Below are 18809 nucleotides of genomic sequence, written 5' to 3'. Positions count from 1 at the left end.
TAATTGTCATTTTACACAGTCTTGGACCATTGGGTTGTTTGCCATGGACACATACAACTTCTGAATTAAAGACAACCATTTATAATGATTTATGTTGATGTGCTTGCAAATACATAGAAGGTGCATTCCCATGGGTTCCCCTGGGGAGTGGCATTGTTGGGACCAAGGGTACAGAGAAGGAGCTTTCCTTACGTGAGGCTGGGACTCTTACAACATGCCCACCATAGGAAAGAATGAGGGAATTGAGTGAAGAGGTTCCCTTCATCCTCCTTCCTCCAGAAAGTTTCTCGGTTGGGGGCACCTGGGTGGCTCAGTGGTTGAGCATCTGCCTTTGGCTCAGGTCATGATCCCGGGGTCCTGGGATCGAGTCCCACATCGGCTCCCTGCAGGGAGCCTGCGTCTCCCTCTACCTATGTCTCTGCCTCTCCCTCTGTCTCTCATGAATAAACAAATCTTAAAAAAAAAAAAAGTCCCTTGGTTGAACTTAGGAGGGTCTGCACAGATGGGGTTTTATAACGTTTAAGACCTGGGAGATCTTCAAAGGGAGGGAAGAAGTGCTACCAGCTTAAGGCCCGCTGCTGTGTGAATCTAGGAGAGAACCTCACCTTTTCCCCATCCAGATCTTGGGTCTTTCTGCTACTGCAGGGAGAGTCCAGGTCCAGGGAGCCCAGCTGGATCTGATATGCCAGAAAAGAAAACAGAAAGGAGAAGGCGTCCAGGGAACGGCAGGGCTGATAGGTGATGGCTAATATTCCAGGTCAGGCCCATCCATTATCCCATTTCATTTATCACCTTAGGCAGAAGGCCTGCGCTTGGAGCTGAGCACCCTGGCTGCCCCTGCCATTTCACCTGCACGAACCCTTGGCTAGAAAAGTCAGCCCAATGGCAATTTTGGTTCTTTAAGAACCAGTGGGGGTTCACGCTGCACTAATTAATTCAGTGAGACACTGGAGGCTTGGCAGCTATAATCTGAGGCTGCCTGCATCCCTGCATCCTTCCCCCACGCCCGCTAGCCCCCCTCCACCTGGGAGCCCTTGGGGGATTCAGGTGCCTAGGGCAGGAGAGGCTGTGCGAGGAGCTGGGAGTCCTGCAGTCCCGGATATGACCAGGAGGTGGCGGCGCAGCTGCACCAAGCCCTGCCCCCAGGCAACCCCAGAAAAACCCAAAACCCAAATTAAAAATTCCTTGGCCTGGAAGCAGACAGTCAGTTGGAGATTCCGGGAGCCTTCTGGCAAATCTGGGAGGTTTGACCTTCTGCTGTAAGTAAAGCCTAGGGGCGTCCATGACAGGCAAAGGGCAGGGGAAAAGAGAACATTTTTAGGCATATGGAAAAAGGAAATAGAGACAAGAATTCTCCCACAGGTGCCGTGGATTCCAGCAGCTCCCTTTAGCCCCACAATTCTCCAAGTGAGGCCAGGTCCCAGCGCCCCAGAATCATCTGGGGGCTTATTTTTAAATGCAAATTCTGGGGCCTCTCCTTGTGGCAGGACCTGGGAAACTGCATTTCAGCCAGTGTTCCCATGGTTTCTGACTCATGCTCAGTTTTGAAACCCGAACATGGCAGCACTGCATTTCAGGGTCCAGAAATCAGGGGCCAGAAATGGGCGCCCTCAAAGTCACTGACCCCGGGGTAGGGGGAGCAGGCCTTCCCCTGTGAGGATGATATTTGCACAACCATGGCCTAAAGCCTTTCACTGTGAGATTCAGCCTTCGGGCTTCTGCACTAGGGCTGTGCCCAATGGGCCCCTTGCTTATGGCCTCCTTTGCTCTAGGACGGGTTGGTTCTCTCTCCACGTCTCTCTATTCGCTACTTTAAAATTCATAATGAGGGCGCCTGGGTGACTCAGTGGTTGAGCGTCTGCCTTTGGCTCAGATCATGATCCTGGGGTCCCGGGATCAAGTCCCACATCGGGCTCCCTGCAGAGAGCCTGCTTCTCCCTCTGCCTGTGTCTCTGCCTCTCTCTGTGTCTCTCATGAATAAACAAATAAAGTCTCCATAAAAATTTTTTTAAAAATTTCATAATGAGTTCCTGCCCAGAGAGGCCGAATATAGAAGCAGCCCTGGCTTTGAAATCCAGGCCCAGAACCCTGGCTCCTCAGCCTTCTGCCACAATGACCAGGTTCTACAAGCCCTCTGGGGAGGTTCTGGGAAGTTCAGAGTCCAGACACCTACCCTTACCTCACCCACACTTTTAGCACTCATTAGACTTCTCTCCGGAACTGACCAGCCCATACTTTCCTAGCCTGGGAGATGACTTCCCGCTCCCTGGCTGGCCCTAATTCTGACTCCAATCCCGAATTCCTGCCTTTAACTGGGATTTGGACCTTGACAGGCCAGAGGCCATGTGGCAGCTGGCCAGGGGCACTGGAAACAGCTCAGGCTTTGGTGTCGGGTTCCAATCGCTGTTCTGCTGTGTGAGCTAGGGCAAGCTGCCTGCCTTCTCTGAGCCTCAGTTTCTTTGTCTAGAGGAATTAGCAACAACTCTCTTGTGGGTTGCTGTGAGGAGCAGAGGAGAGGGTATGGACAGCACGGTCAGCACACAGCAAGCCCTTGGTGCCAGGAGCCACTGCTACCAAGAGGCTCAGCCTAGGGGGAGTGGTGGAGAGGGGGCTGCCTTCCCCCACACTGAGCTGGGCCAGAGTTAGATACCGGGAGTGGGGAGGCTTGATTTCACTCTTTCACCGTCTGCACCCCTGCTCAGCTCCAGGCCCAAGAGGGGCTTCGAAGGGCTGTCAGGAGATCATAGCCATGCTTTCCACCCTGGGGGAGCTTCCGGTCTAATAAAGGCAGCCTGGAACCTCGAAATAGAAGCTTCCCCAAATAATGTGTCTGCCAGCTGCCTGGCGGGAGGGGTGCAGAAAGGAGGCAGTGAGCACAGGCTAGGGGCGGGGCAGGGCCCTCACCAGCTCCATCCCACCTGGAGCTTACCCACTTCCCTGAAGCCTCGGGGCTTTAGCAAAACAGGCTGAAATGGTAGTCCAGCATGAGTGAAGTTGAGGCCAACAGTTTCCTGATTTAAAGGATTGCTCTGAGAGTTGGGATTCAGGAATGCGAGCAGCCCCCCAGCAGAGAGCTGTGGCAGCCTCCCTCCTGCCTGTCCTGCCCAGGAGCCCACGCTAAGATTAAACTTTAACCAAGGCCAAGGGCAAGCGCTATTTCCCTCCACAACTGTAACTCAGTAACATCGCAGCATATTGCATCTTATTTTTTTCACACCTGCTTGATCTTTTACTCTTGGTGCTGGAGAACCAGGGCCCCACTGATGCCCCAGGCAGCCGGGGCACAGTGAGCTTTGTCCCCAGTGTCCCCTCTCTGGAGGGGTGGGGCACCCAAGTGGTCATTCCAGGAAAGAGGGTGATGAGGAGGCGTTTCTGCAAAGCATCCAGGCATCTCGGGACTGACTGCCGGTGGCTAGCCCGCTGTCCCACCCCAGCGGCAGGCTAGTGCGGGTGAGGTCTGATGGCCCAGGGATCCTGGGCTTGTTAGGGGTTCCTGGCAGTAGCTGGACCCTCGCTGGCTCCCTGGCCCCAGGATAGCCACCTGCAGCTCTATCCATGGCGTTTGCTGAGCTCCTGGAGCGCGCAGGGGGAGGGGGTCTCTTCCAGGCCCTGCAGGTCTTCACTCTCCTGCTCCCTTCCATCTTGGTGCCTCCCCAGCTGCTGATGGAGAACTTCTCGGCTGCCATTCCCGGCCACCGCTGCTGGGCCCATGTGCTGGACAATAGCTCTGAAGCCCCTGCAAACCTCACCTCCGAGGCCCTCCTGACCATCTCCATCCCACCAGGCCCCAACCACGAGCCCCACCAGTGTCTCCGCTTCCGCCAACCACAGTGGCAGCTCCTGGACCCCAACGCCACGGCCACCAACTGGAGCGAGGCTGCCACAGAGCCGTGCGTGGATGGCTGGGTGTATGACCACAGCACCTTCACCTCCACCATCGTGTCGGAGGTAAGGGCCGCCCTCCACCAACCCCACGGCTCTCTTAGCTGACCCCCCAGTGACGGCCACCCACCCATGCCTGGAAGGATCGAACGGTTTCCATTGACACTACTCCCTCCCCACATATTTGCTCACTGCCCAGACCCTGATCGCAGGCTAGAGTTCCAGGAGAAGCAGGGAGCCTTGGAGGAGCTTACATTCTGCTGGCAGATTCAGAATCAATCAACATTTAAACCCACACTAACGGGAGAGCTGCAGGCTCTATTCTGGATGCTGTCCCCATAGTCTCACTCCCATGTCATGAGCAGATGGGGGTGGGGGGATTGTTACAGTCTGCATCTGGTAAAGAACAAAACAGAAGCACAGTGAGGTGCAATCAGTTGCCCAGGACATACAGCTCGAACCCTCCAGAACCTGGCTCAGCCCAGACCGTCAGGATCCAGAGTCTGGGTCTCCATCACGTCCCATCCTGCCTTTCAGGAGGTGAGACCTGGATTGGGAGACAAGGAATCAGGCACATGACAGTGGGGAAAAAGCTGGTTGGGGACAGAAGTCCAAGAAGGAGCAGGTCTAGGGTATTGAAGGAGCAGAAGGGGGTCCGGTGTGTCTGGGCACAAAAGGTCAGGGGCTAGGCCACGAGGCGGGGGAAGGTGGATGAAGAGCACTTTCTTCAAGTGCAAAGAAAAGTCACAGGAGGGTGGGTTTGGGGCAAGGAAGTGAGTGATCTGCTTTGCATTTTCCAGAGATCACTTTGTCCTGGGGGAAAGGGGACTCCTGCAGCAGTGGCCCTGGCAAGAGAGGTGGAAAGGTAGAAATGGAGCAAAGCTGTGAGGCCTTACTGTAGGGCTGCCTGGTGGGGGCTGTTCAGGTGATGGATGCCCTGGCCTGGGCAGGAGGCACTCAAAAATTATGGTGACACGTGCTCAGCAATCTCTGCCCATCCTGGCGGCCCTGTGAGGGAAGCAGCTGCACAGCCCCGCTTCTGGGTGAGAAAACAGGCTCAGCCAGGTGCAGGACCTCCCCAGGCTCACCCAGCCAGCGATCAGCAGAGTTAGAACTCCCAGACTGTAGTTCAGCTACCCCCCACCCCTGCCTACCACCGCCTGCCCCAAGTGGCTGTGTCACATGTGTGCCATGCAGCTAGCTGGGAGGACAGAGCTGGGGCCCCTGCCAGCACACCCCTTCTACCTCTGTCTCCTGGCCCTAGGACTCTGGGGCACCCCCCTCCCCCAGGACCCAGGCTGACCAAGTGCTCCTGGCAGGGACCTCCCAACCTGGACCTCCCTCTGCCAGCCAGGCTCTGCTAGTCCACAGCCCCTGAACCAAGCTGCTGTGCCCCCCTTCTCTTCCAGTGGGACCTAGTGTGTGAATACCAGGGCCTGAAGCCCATGGGCCAGTCCATCTACATGGCCGGGGTCCTGATGGGGTCTGTCTTCTGGGGCCTCCTCTCTGACCGGTGAGTATATTCTTCCAACTCCAAGTATATGACATGTTGTGAAATAGAAATTCTCCTCCCCTCCTCTGGCTCTTCCCCTTTCTGCCCCTCATCCTTCTGAGGTGGTGCCCCCAGGACCTAGCCCCATACCTTCTCTTGGCCAGCCGCACACCCCACTACTGCAGGCCTGCCACTCTGCCTGTAAACCCAGCTGCCTGTTTGGAGTTTCCATGTGGAGGGGCATTTGCCTCACATTTGCCGCAGCTGAAGCTGGACTACTGACTCCCCGCGGCCAGCCCCTCCACACCAGACTCCATCCAGGAAAACAGCCCCCCAGCCCATGGCACACACCCAACCCCGGGAGCCAGCCCTGTGCTCCTGCCCTCACCCCCAGCCCCACAGAACACCCCCTAGCCCCACGTCTTGTTCCTCCATACCGTCGCCTTGGCCACGCCACCTGCCTTTCTGGCCCAGGGAAGGCCCTGGCCCCCTCAAGGGTCTCTTGCCTCCATTCAGAGTGACTTTGCAGAAACTTATATGGATCTGGTTGATGCCAGCCTAAAGTCCTCCAGGGCCACTGCCCTGAGGAAGTTTCTGCCTCTCCCCCATCCTCACCCACCCCTGCTTGGCACTCAGCTTCTCCTGCACAGCCCTGCCAGCCCCCCTGGGAGCGTCCTCGGCATCCGGGGAGTACAGAGCTCTGAGGTGGTTGGTGGCCAGGGGTCGTGGCCGTGCCTTGCTCTGCAGGTTCTCCCATGGTTTCTTAATGCCAAGTATGTAGGCCTCAACCCAGGGCAGCCTCCTCCCACCAAAAGCTGGAGGCCCCGCCCTGGCCCAGGCACCAACCCTGAGCCTTCTCTCCTTTATCACTGCACCCACTCTGGCAGTACTTGCTCACTCACCTGCTAGCTCATCTACTGTGTGTGTCCCCTCAAGACACAGCTCCAAGGAGGCAGGGGCTTTGGTGCTGTGACCCCAGCATCCGGCACACGGAATGCCCTCAATCATTATTTTGTGAATGAGTGAATGGCTTCCCAACTTTCTCCTGACCCTGCGGGCCCCGGGTTGGGGGATCTGACCACTAGCTTCTAATCCCTGCCCCTCTTTGCCCAGCTCCCTAGAAGGCGGGTTCGTGGTTTCTCTGTGCCTCAGTTTCTTCCTGTAAGTGGGGACCTGGCTCTATCCATGGGGTTGTTGTGGGTTAATTAATCACATACAGAGCTTGGGTCAGGGCCTGGCACGGGGTTGGCTCGTGCTGTGGCTCTGCTACCATCGTTATTTGCGGGCCTTATTTTATCCTGAATGTGGTGGGGAGCTGGGGCAGCAGGGAAGGACATGGTCCAGGTGGCGTTTTCAGAGGACCAGCTGCCGTGCAGCTATATGGCTCATTCCCCAGAGGCTGTCCACACAGGGAGCCAAATCCCCGCCGGTCCACAGGTTACCCAGTAAGCCCGGTGTCAGGGCCAGGAGTCAGCATCCCGACCTGGCCCTGGGTCTGGGCTAGATGTCCTTGTTCCTGGGCACTGCTCAGACAGGCAGGGCCGAGCTTTGCCCACATCTATCTCATGGACTGACACACGGTTTAGCTAAATGCAGGTGGTTTGGGCTGAGCCAGCCTCGGGGCAGTAGCAGCACAGTGAGTGTGCAGGTGGAGAGCTGAGGTGGTCTCCCCCAGAGCTCAGGTCCCCTTGTGCAGGCTGATGAGGAGCTGACTGGTGCAGCCCCCTTCCTCACCATCATGATTGTCACCACTCTGGGAGGCTGTCGTCATGCACACCCCCCATTTCACAGCAGCTCAGAGACATGGAGCTGTGTGCTCCAGGTCAACCCAGACAGGACAGAGCTGGGCTCAAACCCAGCTTCTGATGCCAAGGTCCATCTTCTTTAACTTTTTATTTAAATTCCAGTTAGTGAACATGCATTGTAATGTTAGTTTTGGTTGTACAATACAGTGATTCGGGTATCCTTGGGTGGCTCAGTGGTTTAGCACCTGCCTTTGGCCCAGGGCGTGATGCTGGAGTTCCTGGATCAAGTCCCACATCGGGCTCCCTGCATGGAGCCTACTTCTCCCTCTGCCAGTGTCTCTGACTCTCTCTCTCTCTTGCTCTCTCTCTCTGTCTGTCATGAATAAATAAATAAAATCTCTTTTTAAAAAAATACAGTGATTCAACCAAAACCCATTCTTTTTTTTTTTTTTTAAGATTTTATTTATTTGTTCATGAGAGACACAGAGAAAGAGGCAGAGACATAGACAGAGGGAGAAGCAGGCTCCCTGCAAGGAACCTGATGCAGGACTCCAACCCAGGACCCGGGGATCAAGACCTGAGCCAAAGGCAGATGCTCAACCACTGAACCACCCAGGCATCCCAACCAAAGCCCATTCTTGACCATGAGGTCATTTTTATAACAAGCACACTGGGTGCACGGTGCTGGGCCCCAGTAGGCACCCCATCCTCTTGAACCCTCCCTTCCCTCGAAGCACAAGAGAGGAAGTCCTCTATGCCCAAGTCCCTAGGGCCCCACCCCAGGCCCCCACGGTGCTTGTCTCTTGACACAGGTTTGGGCGGAAGCCGATGCTGAGCTGGTGCTGCCTGCAGGTGGCTTTGGCCAACACCAGCACCATCTTTGCTTCCAATTTCCTCATCTACTGTGGCCTCCGGTTTTTGAGCGCTTTTGGAGTGGCCGGCATCATCATGATCTCAGTGACACTTGGTGAGTCCTTGCTCGGCCTGCACCTGCCACCATGGGGTGGGGAGGATGGGGCTCAAGGTCACTGCGAGGCCCTTACCTGCATGTCTGCATCGGCTTTCAGTGGCGGAGTGGACCACGACCCGCAGAAGGGCTGTCACCATAACAATCGTGGGATGCTCCTATAGCCTGGGCCAGATGACCCTGGGGGCCATGGCGTTCGTCCTGCGGGACTGGCGAGCCCTCCAGCTGGCCATGTCGACGCCCTTCTTTGCTATCTTCCTGATCTCCTGGTCAGTACAGTGTGGGGCCTTCTCCCTTGGGGAGAACATCACTAGATAGGAGGGAGGCTGGGGAGTGCCAGGGTGTCCCTCACCCCCACCACCCTAGCTGGCGGGGGATCCTGAGATGCGGAGAACCATGGCGAGACACGATGTGTGCAGAGCCCCTGCTAAGGAGAGACATCTCAGAGGTTCAGAGTTCCAGGGTGGGCATTTTAGCCGGAGGTCTGAGGCTCCCAGCTGGCCCACTGGCCCCTAGGCCTGCCCTTCCTCGGCACCAGCTGCCCCATCCCTTCACATCACTTGCCCGCCCTTGGGCATCTGAGTCAGTGAGGACTGGTGTTGGATGTGAAAAGATACCATTATCACGATTATTTGGAGTGCTGCAAAATTCCTTGAGGTCTGGCAACACTTGCTTGGGTGAGGGCTGGAGGAAGAGATAAGGAAACAGACACAAATTCACAACCCTGTAAGTTGTTCTTGTGCCCGTGAACCAGGGTTGGGCAGACCTGCACCAAGTCGACTGTGCGGTTTAGAGAGTAGCAAGGACTCATTCGTTCATTCTCGAGTATTTATTGCCTTGTGCCAGACATGGTTTCAGGTCATGGGGACACGTCAGCAGACAAAACAGATCAAAAGCCACTGATCTTGAGGAGTTTTATCATAGCAACAGGATCAGTAAGTGAGGAGAGAGACATCCCATAGTCACACTTAATTAGGCCACTCTGGTCACACTGGTTGGGTGCATCCCAGGGGCCGGTGGTCATACCAGATGTGTATTAACTTCTAGTGAGGAAGATGATATAGTGACCACCATTTTCAGATGAGGGATTAAGGCTCAGAGAGGTTCAATGACTTGGCCAAGGCCACATAGCTGGTAAGTGCCAGAGGCAGGATTTGAACCCCAGCAGGCCGCCTCTTTGAACCACTATGCCTCCGGAAATTCTTAGCTTCCCTGAGCCTGCTAGGCTGGGGAAACTCCAGTCCTTTCACCCAGGAGATGCCCCTCCCTACCATGAGGCTGGGAAGAAGCAGACTACATTTATAAAACCGCGCAGTTCTGGCTGGGGATGTTTTTAGTGTGTGTGTCTTAAATTTAGCATGATGTGAGCTTTCTGTCATAGAAATGGGCTCAGAACCACTGTATGTCTAGGCAGCCCGTGCACTGGCTGTATGCGAGGCTCAGGCAGGCTGGCTCCTGGCAGCCAGGAAGCCGGATGGAGTGGCGAGGGGCAAAGAGGGTGGCCAGGCCCTGGGACTCAGCTTTATTCTGAAAGCATGAGGGACTGCCAGTCTGCCAGCCTGGCCCTAGCAGTGCAGAGGGGAGAGAGGCTGGCGTCTCTCAACCACTGCAGCTGGGGGAGCTGCTGCTCCCTTCCCCTTCTGACCTGGCGCAGAAGGCCCAGGATGCAGGAAAAAAGCCCAGGCAAGCTGCTTCTTCTTCTTCTTCTTCTTCTTCTTCTTCTTCTTCTTCTTTCTTTCTTTCTTCTTCTTCTTCTTCTTCTTCTTCTTCTTCTTCTTCTTCTTCTTCTTTCTTTCTTCTTCTTCTTCTTCTTCTTCTTCTTCTTCTTCTTCTTCTTCTTCTTCTTCTTCTTCATCTTCTTTCTTCTCCTTCTCCTTCTCCTTTTAATGAGAGACACAGAGAGAGGCAGAGACACAGGCAGAGGGGGAATCAAGCTCCTCGCAGGGAACCCAATGTGGGACTCGATCCCAGGACCCCAGGACCACAACCTGAGCTGAAGGCACATGCTCAACCACTGAGCCACCCAGGCATTCCAAGCATCTGCTTCTTTAACAGGTGGCTGCCAGAGTCTGCCCGATGGCTGATTATCATGGGCAAACCAGAACAAGCGCTTCAGGAGCTCAAAAAGGTGTCCAGGATAAATGGCCACAAGGAAGCCACGAAGTCACTGACTGTAGAGGTGAGATGCTACTGTTTGTGACCCAAAATGGGGGACGTGACAGGGAGAGGACAGTCACTTATGTCTCACCATCAACTTCACTGCTATCCACTCCAATAACAGCAGTAACAACCCACCTTGCCTTCCTGTCCACTGCTTTCAACCACACACAGTGCATGCTCACCTCACAGGGCTTTTCAGTGTTTGGAAAACTGGATGTGCCCATCTGACGGTAATTATTTCAAGGAAGTAGATGTGGGAGGATGTACCGTCAGAAACAAGAAAACAGCATAGGGATAGGAGGATTGGGGAAGGCTTCCAGGACGAAGTGAGCTGACCAAGACTGAGTTGAGCACAGGGCGGGCAGGGCCCAGGGGTGCAGGAAGAGTCTGGATGGGCACTTTGGGGCAGTGGGGTGCCAGTGTGGCTGGAGGGGGAGGCACGCCCTGATGCCAGCCATGAAGAACAGGGTGGGCAGGGCTTTGTGTAGTAACTGCCAAGAGCAGCCTGCAGCCGGCAGCTCAGAGGGCCAGAGCTGCGCCGTGAGACTGGCTCCTTAGCTCAGGGTAGGTGGGCCAGGCCCGCAGAAGAGAAGAGAAGAGGTTAAGCATCTGCCTTTGCTTAGGTCCTGGGATGGAGGCCCATGTCAGGTTCCCTGCTCAGCGGGGAGTTAAAAAAAAAAACAAAACAGAGAGAAATCTTTCCTTCTCCATCGCTGCCCCCACCCCAAGGCTCTCCCATTTCCTGAAGCCAAGGCTGGGCTCCTCCTGTCACTCTGCCCACCTGGACACCATTCCGAGCAGGGGGCCAATGCCCTCCCACCCCTCGCCATGCCCCATCCTCCCCGCAGGTGCTCATGACTAGCATGGAGGAGGAGGTGGCCTCTTCGAAGGCCCGCAAGTCAGTGCTGGACCTGTTTCTAGTGCCCGTGCTCCGCTGGCGAAGCTGCAGCATGTTCCTGGTGAGGTACGACACCCCCCCCCCACCCCTCCCAGAGGCAGGGCTGAGGACGGAGGGGGCGGTTTGGATCAGTGGAGGCCAGCGGCCAGGGGTTTGGATCAGGGGGGTTTGGATCAGGGCGGTGAAAGAGTGCCCCCAAGGCAGAGCAAAGGAGTTAGGGGTTTACCGAATACACTGCAGGGGAGCAGCAGGCAGGACAGCCTGGAGGTGAGGGGGAGCTGGAGTTAACCGGGAGGGGGAGGAGGTAGGGGAAGCTGTGGAACTTTACTTTTTTCCTGGGCTGATGGGTCAGCTAGGGCTTACAGCTGTATGGAGGGGCGTTGCTGATGGGCCTGTTTGCATTCAGCCTGGTGGTCGCCGTGGGCTTCTACCTTGCTGGGGCTTTCATTGCCCAGGCCTGTGGCCTAAAAGCAGCCTGTACTGTGTTGGGGGAGATAGGGGGAGTGGGGGACAGAGGCGGAGCAGTGGTGGCGGGAGTGGGGGGGACAACTCCTGCTGGGCCTCATTCCTGGCTGTCCTGCTCCCCCAGGAGGCAGGAGTCCCCGCAGGCACTGTGGAGAGCCATGGGGCTCCTGCTGGAAGCCAGCTGGAGGGCAGGGGCAGGGGCAGGCTGAAGCCCAGGCTAGGGGCTGAGCCTGTCCCTAGAGCTGGGGGACCCTCGGTAGCCACTGAAGAGGGCCACTGGCCCGCTTTCCTCAAGTTCATTTACAGATGGGATGGCAGGGCAGGGCCCATCAGGGCAGGTCACTTGCCCAAGACGGCAGGACAGGATTTGAAACTTGGCTGAGCTACCTCCTTGCCCTAGGCGGCCCACCAGGCCCACAGGGAGCAGCGACTCCCCAGCAGGCCTGGTCTTGGCACCCACAGGCACCTGGGACCAGGAGAAGGCCCCTTAATAAAACAAATTCAGTTCCAGTGACTTGCAGAGAGCACACTGAGAAGTCAGGGTCAGGTTTGATGGATACTTGCTCTTGAAATAAAACTAAAGATTAGGAAAGCGTTTATTTCATGCTATATTTAACCACATATGGGTTCTAATGGCAAATATTTGCTACATCTTAGAATAGAGAATGGATCAAATGCCTTTTTTTTTTTTTTTTTTTCCCCTGGGTTAAGTTCTGACAAATGAGGAGTGCCTAGTGCCTGGTGCCAGGAATGTCCTGGGCCTTTCTTTCAAAACCTGCAAGGCTTCCCCTGGGCTCCCAGGGGCTACTCCGCATCCATTGTTATTCAAATCACAAGCTGGGTATTGCCTCACCTGGTGGGTTTTTGGCTCCCACTGTTAACCCCTTTGGTACTGGCCCTAGGTGCTCGGTGTCAACTACTCTGAGCCAGAGCTGAGCCCCTCCCCCACGTGGCTTCCGCAGACTTCAGGAAACGCTGCTGTTTCCTGGGGGACTGCAGCTTTAGTCTGCAGCTGTTGGCAGGTGGTGTCAGATGCCTGTTGGGTGCAGCGCTCAGGTGCGGCCCGAGGGGAGGGCTGAGGTGAGCGATGGGAACCAATTTGAAAAGTGGTAGGGAATTATCTCACATTGTGGCCACTGCTGGATCCAAATTCAATTTCCAAACTGCTGAAATCCAGCTACTGTAAATTTCAGCTTCAGGAACTCTGGAGCCAGTGGCCAGGTGGTCTGTCTCATGTCCACCCCCCTCAGCCCCCTCACCCACTGGCCAGCAGACTTGGGATGGAGTTCAGTGAGCAGGAAGTTCATTGGAGAGGGCTCTTGGGATCACTTCCTGTGGACTGGGATGGGGAGGCTGGGGGAGGGAAGAGAGCAGCGGGGCAGGGGAGCAGTCCTGGTGGGACTGTCACAGCAAGGCCATGGAGGGCTCAAGGAGCTGGGGTGGCCCTTCTGGTCCATTCATTCTGGCCTGTGTCATGGGATGTTCTCCCCAGCTGAGAGGTAGTACTCCTAGAGGCTAGGAAAATAAGACTTTCCATCTCCTGAAAAAAGGACAACACAGCCCACCTCATTCTACTATTAATCTCATCTTTCAAGATAAAGAAACTGGCATCCAGGAAGGGGCAGAGACTCCCGCAGGTTCATGGCTAGCAGAGCTGGGGCCAGCTCATGGTTTGAGGCCGTGACTGGAAGCAGAGCCAGAGGGTGCTAGGGCCAGACCTAGAGCTCAGCTTGACCCACACAGCCTGTCAGCCCAGAGAGTTAAGTGTCCCCGCAGGCTGGTGGCCAGGGATCCTGAGAAGTGACCAGCTTAGGATGAATGAATGAAGCCTGCCCTTTTTTTTTCTGGGCTGGCCTCACTCTAGAGAAGTGCGTCCTGCATTCTGAAGACGGGTGTTTTGGGTCCAGCAGTGACCTGTGCAGAATGGCCTGTGCCCTCTGGGACAGCCCAGGTGTGACGTTACTGCAGGGGTATCCTCTCCCCTGTGGGACAGGGTTCTGATTTCTGGTTTTGCCCTACAGCTTTTCCCAGATGATCTCCTACTACGGGCTGGTCCTTGACCTGCAAAACCTGGGGAGTGACATCTTCCTCCTCCAGGTCCTCTTCGGAGCTGTGGATTTACTGGCCCGGGCCACTACCACTTTCTTGCTCAGCTTCTTGGGCCGCCGCATGACCTTGGCCAGCTTCCAGACCATAGCTGGCCTCTCCATCCTGGCCAACATACTGGTCCCCCAAGGTGAGGCCAAGGCAGGGAGGGGTGACCTGAGTGGGCTGAGGAGCTAGCTGAGGGCCTGGGGCACTGGCTTCCCTGCCCCCCACCCCCACTGCATTCGCCCCTTGGGGTCCTCCCCCTCCCCAGGTCCCGAGCACTTGGCCACAGCAAGCTCAGGCATCCAACCCTCCCTCCACTGGCCCCCCACCTGTTCCCCTGAGGCAATTGAGGTTTAGAGAGCTGAAGTCAGGTGCTGCAGGTCACTCAGGTAGCCAGTGACAGGGCCAGGGCTGGGACCAGACTTCTGAGCCAAAGGCTGGGCCTGAGGTGGGAGGAAGGGCTGGGGAAGCTGTGAGGAGCTTTAGGTTGCTTTGTTTTGTTTTTGTTTTGGCTTTATTTTTTATTTTTATTTTTTTAAGATTTTTATTTATTTATTTATTCATTCATTCATTCATTCATTCATTCATTCATTCATTCATTCATTCATAGACATAGAGAGAGAGAGGCAGAGACACAGGGAGAGGGAGAAGCAGGCTCCATGCAGGGAGCTCGATGTGGGACTTGATCCCGGGTCTCCAGGATCACACCCCAGGCTGCAGGCGGCGCCAAACCGCTGGGCCACCAGGGCTGCCCTTTGTTTTTGTTTTAAGATTTATTTATTCATGAGAGACACAGAGAGAGAGAGAGGCAGAGACACAGGTGGAGGGAGAAGCAGGCTCCATGCAGGGAGCCCGACGTGGGACTCCCGGGGCCCCAGGATCACGCCCTGGGCTGAAGGTGGCTCTAAACCTCTGAGCCACCAGGGCTGCCCATAGGTTGCTTTGAAGTGAGGCAAGAACACCCAGCCTGGTGGCCGTGGTGACTTTCTTCTCCCTTGTTCAAGAAGCAGGAGGCATTTGTGTGCCAATTGCTGGTAAGGGCCCTTGCCTTAGTGTTTTCTTTCTGAATGAGGCTATAATGCCCTGAAAACCCTCTCAAGTCTCCTTTTATGTCTCAAGGCCAGGTGGAGGAGCAGGGACGTGAGTTCTGATAGCAAAGCCTGGAGGGAGGCCAAGGAAGGAGGCAGAGGGATGGCCTCCTAAACAAGTAGCAAGAGGAAGTGCTCGGAGAAAGCTTGCAAAGACAAATGTGTGACAGTTCATGAGACTCTTCATTACAACAACGTGTGGTGTAATCCCTTTCCTCAGGGAAAGCTGAGGCCCAGCATCCTTGGCGGTGTGGAGTGGGCCTCGGCTTCCTGGCCCGGGCTCCCCGCAAAAACCAGAGTTCCCACAGGCGGGCAGAGGGCAGGGGGAAGACGGCTCATGACCCTCTCCATCACGGGAGGAAGCACACCCAGGACCCAAAGGGCCCCAGCACAGTGGCACTGTAGGGAGCAGGCCCCAGGAGCCATCCTCCACCACTCCGGCTCCCCCACCCCAGACCTGGCTGGGTTCTGGCCCCGCCCCATCCAGCCCACTTACCGCGATGTCCTCCTGCACCTGCAGCCCCTTCAGCCCTGGTCGGCCAGGCACCCAGTTAGCACTGCAGGGCGCCTGCGTACAATCAAAGAAGCCTGGCAGGAGGACCCAGCGCCTCTGCTCTGGGCCGACTGGGAACCTCCCCCCACCCCTCGGGCAGACACCACTGCAACCCTCTTCCTCTGCCCAGATTTGCAGACCCTGCGCGTGGCCTTCGCCGTGCTGGGAAAGGGATGCTTTGGCATAAGCTTAACCTCTATCTCTGTCTACAAGCCTGAACTCTACCCAACTGTACTGCGGTAGGCTGAGCTGCATGCTGCACCCAGGAAAGGTGGCCAGACCCCGGGCGGGAGAGAAGGGGACATCCTTGGGAAGGCCAGTGGGGAGGACAAGGAGGGGCTGGGCATCCGGGAACATGCAGCCAACCAGGGAGAATGGGGTGGGTCCTACAGAGTCCATGAAAGGACTGGATTGGATGTTCTCAGGAAGCAGAGGCCCCTTTCAGATGGGAAAATCTAGGTGGGCTCCATGGAGGAGGTGGTGTTAGAAGAGACTTCAAGGAGTGCAGCTCCTTCCACCCAACTTTCCCTCCCCTGGCACATCCTGGACCAGCCACATGCCCCCCCCCCCATCTAGTAAAGCCCCCTTCTTGAAAGTGATGGCTGTTACATGGGTCTGGACCCCCTTCCTCCACCCACAGGATGACAGCAGATGGCTTCCTGCAGTCAGCAGGTCGTCTGGGGGCTGTGTTGGGCCCCCTAATCAGGCTGACTCGCCAGGCCCTACCCCTGCTCGCCCCCATCTCCTATGGTGTCATTCCCATCGCTTCCAGCCTCATCCTCCTGCTCTTCCTCCCGGAGACCCAGGGACTTCCACTTCCTGACACCATCCAGGACCTGGAGAGCCAGTGAGTGATCCTTGGCCACCCTGGGAGTATAGGGCTGGGCTTCTGGGAGGTAGCTGGGCAGGGCTGTGGAGGTGGAGGGCAGGTCTCCCCACAGCCTCCAGACAGGAGAGCCCAAGGGTCAGGGAGACGTGCTAGATGACACCGAGACAGGAGCTGGGCTGGGCTTGTCATCCAGATGTCACCAGCAGCTCCAGTTTGCCGAGTGCGAGTGCTGACAGTGATCCTGGTGCCTCAGGGCAACGACCCGGGGGACATAAGGCTTGTGTCTGAAACCACATAATCGTGTAATTGGTGTAATCGTCGTAGCACACTGCCAGGAAGAGACTATTCCCATCCCTGTTTAGCAGAGGCTCAGAGAGATGAAGGGATGATTCAATGTCTTACAGGTAGAAAGCCATCGTCCCTTAGGCAGGGAAATGTAGAGACGATGAGCCTGGCTCTGCCACCAGACTACCTGGGACTGAATCCTTCCTACCTGGGCATGTGCTTACCTCTCTTACCCAACTCACCCAAGAGGGTGGAGCCAGCCCTGACTGCCACAAGGAATCCCAGGCCCAGGCAGGCAGACCAACAGCTCAGTTCTGGAACAGATCATGCTACCCTCACACCATTCTTTGAGAGAACAGAAATGAGGGAGCATTCCTCAAGTTTATGTCATGGCCAGAATCACTACGATATTCTGCTTCCTCATTTGCAAAATGGAGGTTAAAACAAAACCCAGCCAAGCTCAAAGAGCTGTTTTCGAATTGAAGCTATTATATTAAAGCACTGAGAACAGGGTCTGGCCCACCGCACAGGCCCCATGAGTGTGGCTGCTGTGTCCCGGGTGAGTGTGGTCATGGGGTGTCAACAGGCTGAGCAGGAACAAAGGATGGGGGTGCCTGGGCGACTCAGTCGATTGACCGGTAGAGTGTCCGACTCTTGACTTCGGCTCAGGTCATGATCTCAGAGTCATGAGATCTAACCCTGGGTCGGGCTCCGAGCTCAGCAGTGAGTCTGCTTCTCTCTCTCTGAAACAAATAAATAAATAAAATCTTGAATACCAATACTAACAGCTGGTGCTCTGGTACTCAGGGGACCCTGCTGCTTCAATCTTACTTAATCCAAACAACCCTATGAGGTACTGTTATGTTCGATCTCACTGCCAAGAAAATGAAGCCACAGAGAGGTCATGTAACTTGCCTGAGGACACTCAGCTAAGAAGCAGGGAAGCAGGACTTACTCTTTTACTTTTTTGAACACCTACTATGTTTCAGGCACTGTCTTATGCTTTGGGGACCCAGCAGAAAAGCAAACCCTAATCTCATGGAGCTTATGTGCTCATAAGACTTGACCCCCCACTTCTGCCCTCTGAGCCTTGAGCTGTCGTCTCATCACACACCACTGCTCTGTCTTTCGATAATTCCAGGAAATCAGCAGCTGCCAGGGGCAAGCGTCAAGAGGTGATCATTACAGAAAGTACCTGGTTCTAGCAACTCTGCCTGTGTGGAGCCTCTTTGGCTAAAGATCCCTATGAAGGGAATTGCCTTCTCTCCAGTGGAGGGTGGAAGCGTTTTGGAGACTCCTGAGGGTCTGGCGTGGCCGGTGCCAGGCTGCTGGGCTGAGCGCCAGCATTGCCATCCACTGAGGCTGACTCACTTCTCTTCCCCCACATCCTGGTCAGATGCTCCCCCAACCTCAGGCCTGCAGACCCTGGCCGGTTAACAGGATGGCCTGTTAACCCCTGCCAGGCTCTCATCTTCACACCTTCATTCAGAACTCCTGACTCACTTCACTGAGCTGGGAGCTGCAGGTTTCTTACCTCTGATCTACCAGAGCAGATCATAGGACAGAAAGGGAAGGATCCGGGGGCACCTGGGAAGCTCAGGTGATGAAACGTCTGCTTTCAGCTCAGGTCATGGTCCCAGGGTCCTGGGATCAAGCCCCACATTGGGCTTCCTGCTTGGCAGAAAGTCTGCTTCTCCCTCTCCCTCTGCCTACTGCTTCCCCTGCTTGTGCTCTCTCTCTCTCTTTCTGTCAAATAAATAAAATCTTTAAACAAAAAAAAAAGGGGGGGTGTTGGGGAAGGATCTGGACTGATCTGGGTCCCGGTCTCTCCTCTACCAGAGTCCTCATCTGTAAAATGGAAATAATCATGGAACCTACCCGTGGGGGCAGGGGGAGGGTGATAGGGTTAACAGATCTTAACACAGACAAGAGTCCAACAGACAGAACCTGCCAACAGAACTGCCTGGTACAGGTGTTCAGGTTGTCCTCTGCCCAAGGCACTAGCTGAGGAGACCTGTGGAGGCTGAAATCCACCTAGGCTGCAATGGCCCAGAAGTTGTGTTCATCGCCTCCTACATACCCGTTGGCAAGGGAGAGCTTCCTGCCTGTGATTATGGGATGGTCTAACACTGGACAGCTGAGACCAGTTGTTGTGTTCATTACTTACAGGTACTCACAGCCCAGGGGAAGCAGTGCCACACACAGAAACAGCGTGAACTAGCAGGGGCTGTGGGAGGCAGACTTTGTAACACCAAGAAGGCAGAGTGACCCCTATTCCCCAGGGAGGATGTGATTGGCTTGTCCAAGGAATCCCACACATGGACAGGGAACTGAAGCCCCCTGCTCAGGAGTAA

The 18809-nt window shown here is 55.6% G+C and overlaps 1 protein-coding gene across 3 annotated transcripts; it reads left to right on the top strand.

The window, feature by feature from the left end:
* Positions 1-1241: 1241 nt before the first annotated feature.
* On the top strand, positions 1242-18601 carry SLC22A11 (solute carrier family 22 member 11). Of its 3 annotated transcripts, none has more exons than XM_041722874.1 (11): positions 1242-1259; positions 3658-3948; positions 5292-5395; positions 7932-8086; positions 8187-8355; positions 10142-10265; positions 11095-11210; positions 13631-13845; positions 15472-15580; positions 15982-16188; positions 17597-18601. In XM_041722874.1, exons 2-11 carry the CDS (start codon positions 3664-3666, stop codon positions 17658-17660), a joined length of 1548 nt encoding a protein of 515 aa, XP_041578808.1. In that variant the 5' UTR covers positions 1242-1259; positions 3658-3663; the 3' UTR covers positions 17661-18601. The 3 variants fall into 3 exon arrangements, with proteins under 3 accessions (XP_041578808.1, XP_041578807.1, XP_041578805.1); XM_041722873.1 differs by lacking the exon at positions 1242-1259 and adding an exon at positions 3193-3450; XM_041722871.1 differs by lacking the exon at positions 1242-1259 and having other exon boundaries at positions 3193-3948.
* The last annotated feature ends 208 nt before the right edge of the window (positions 18602-18809 follow it).

Source organism: Vulpes lagopus, chromosome 11 (genome assembly GCF_018345385.1).
Source record: "Vulpes lagopus strain Blue_001 chromosome 11, ASM1834538v1, whole genome shotgun sequence".
Lineage (NCBI taxonomy): Eukaryota > Metazoa > Chordata > Mammalia > Carnivora > Canidae > Vulpes > Vulpes lagopus.
Note: the sequence above shows the minus strand (reverse complement) of the source record. Positions and strands in the feature narration are given on the sequence as shown.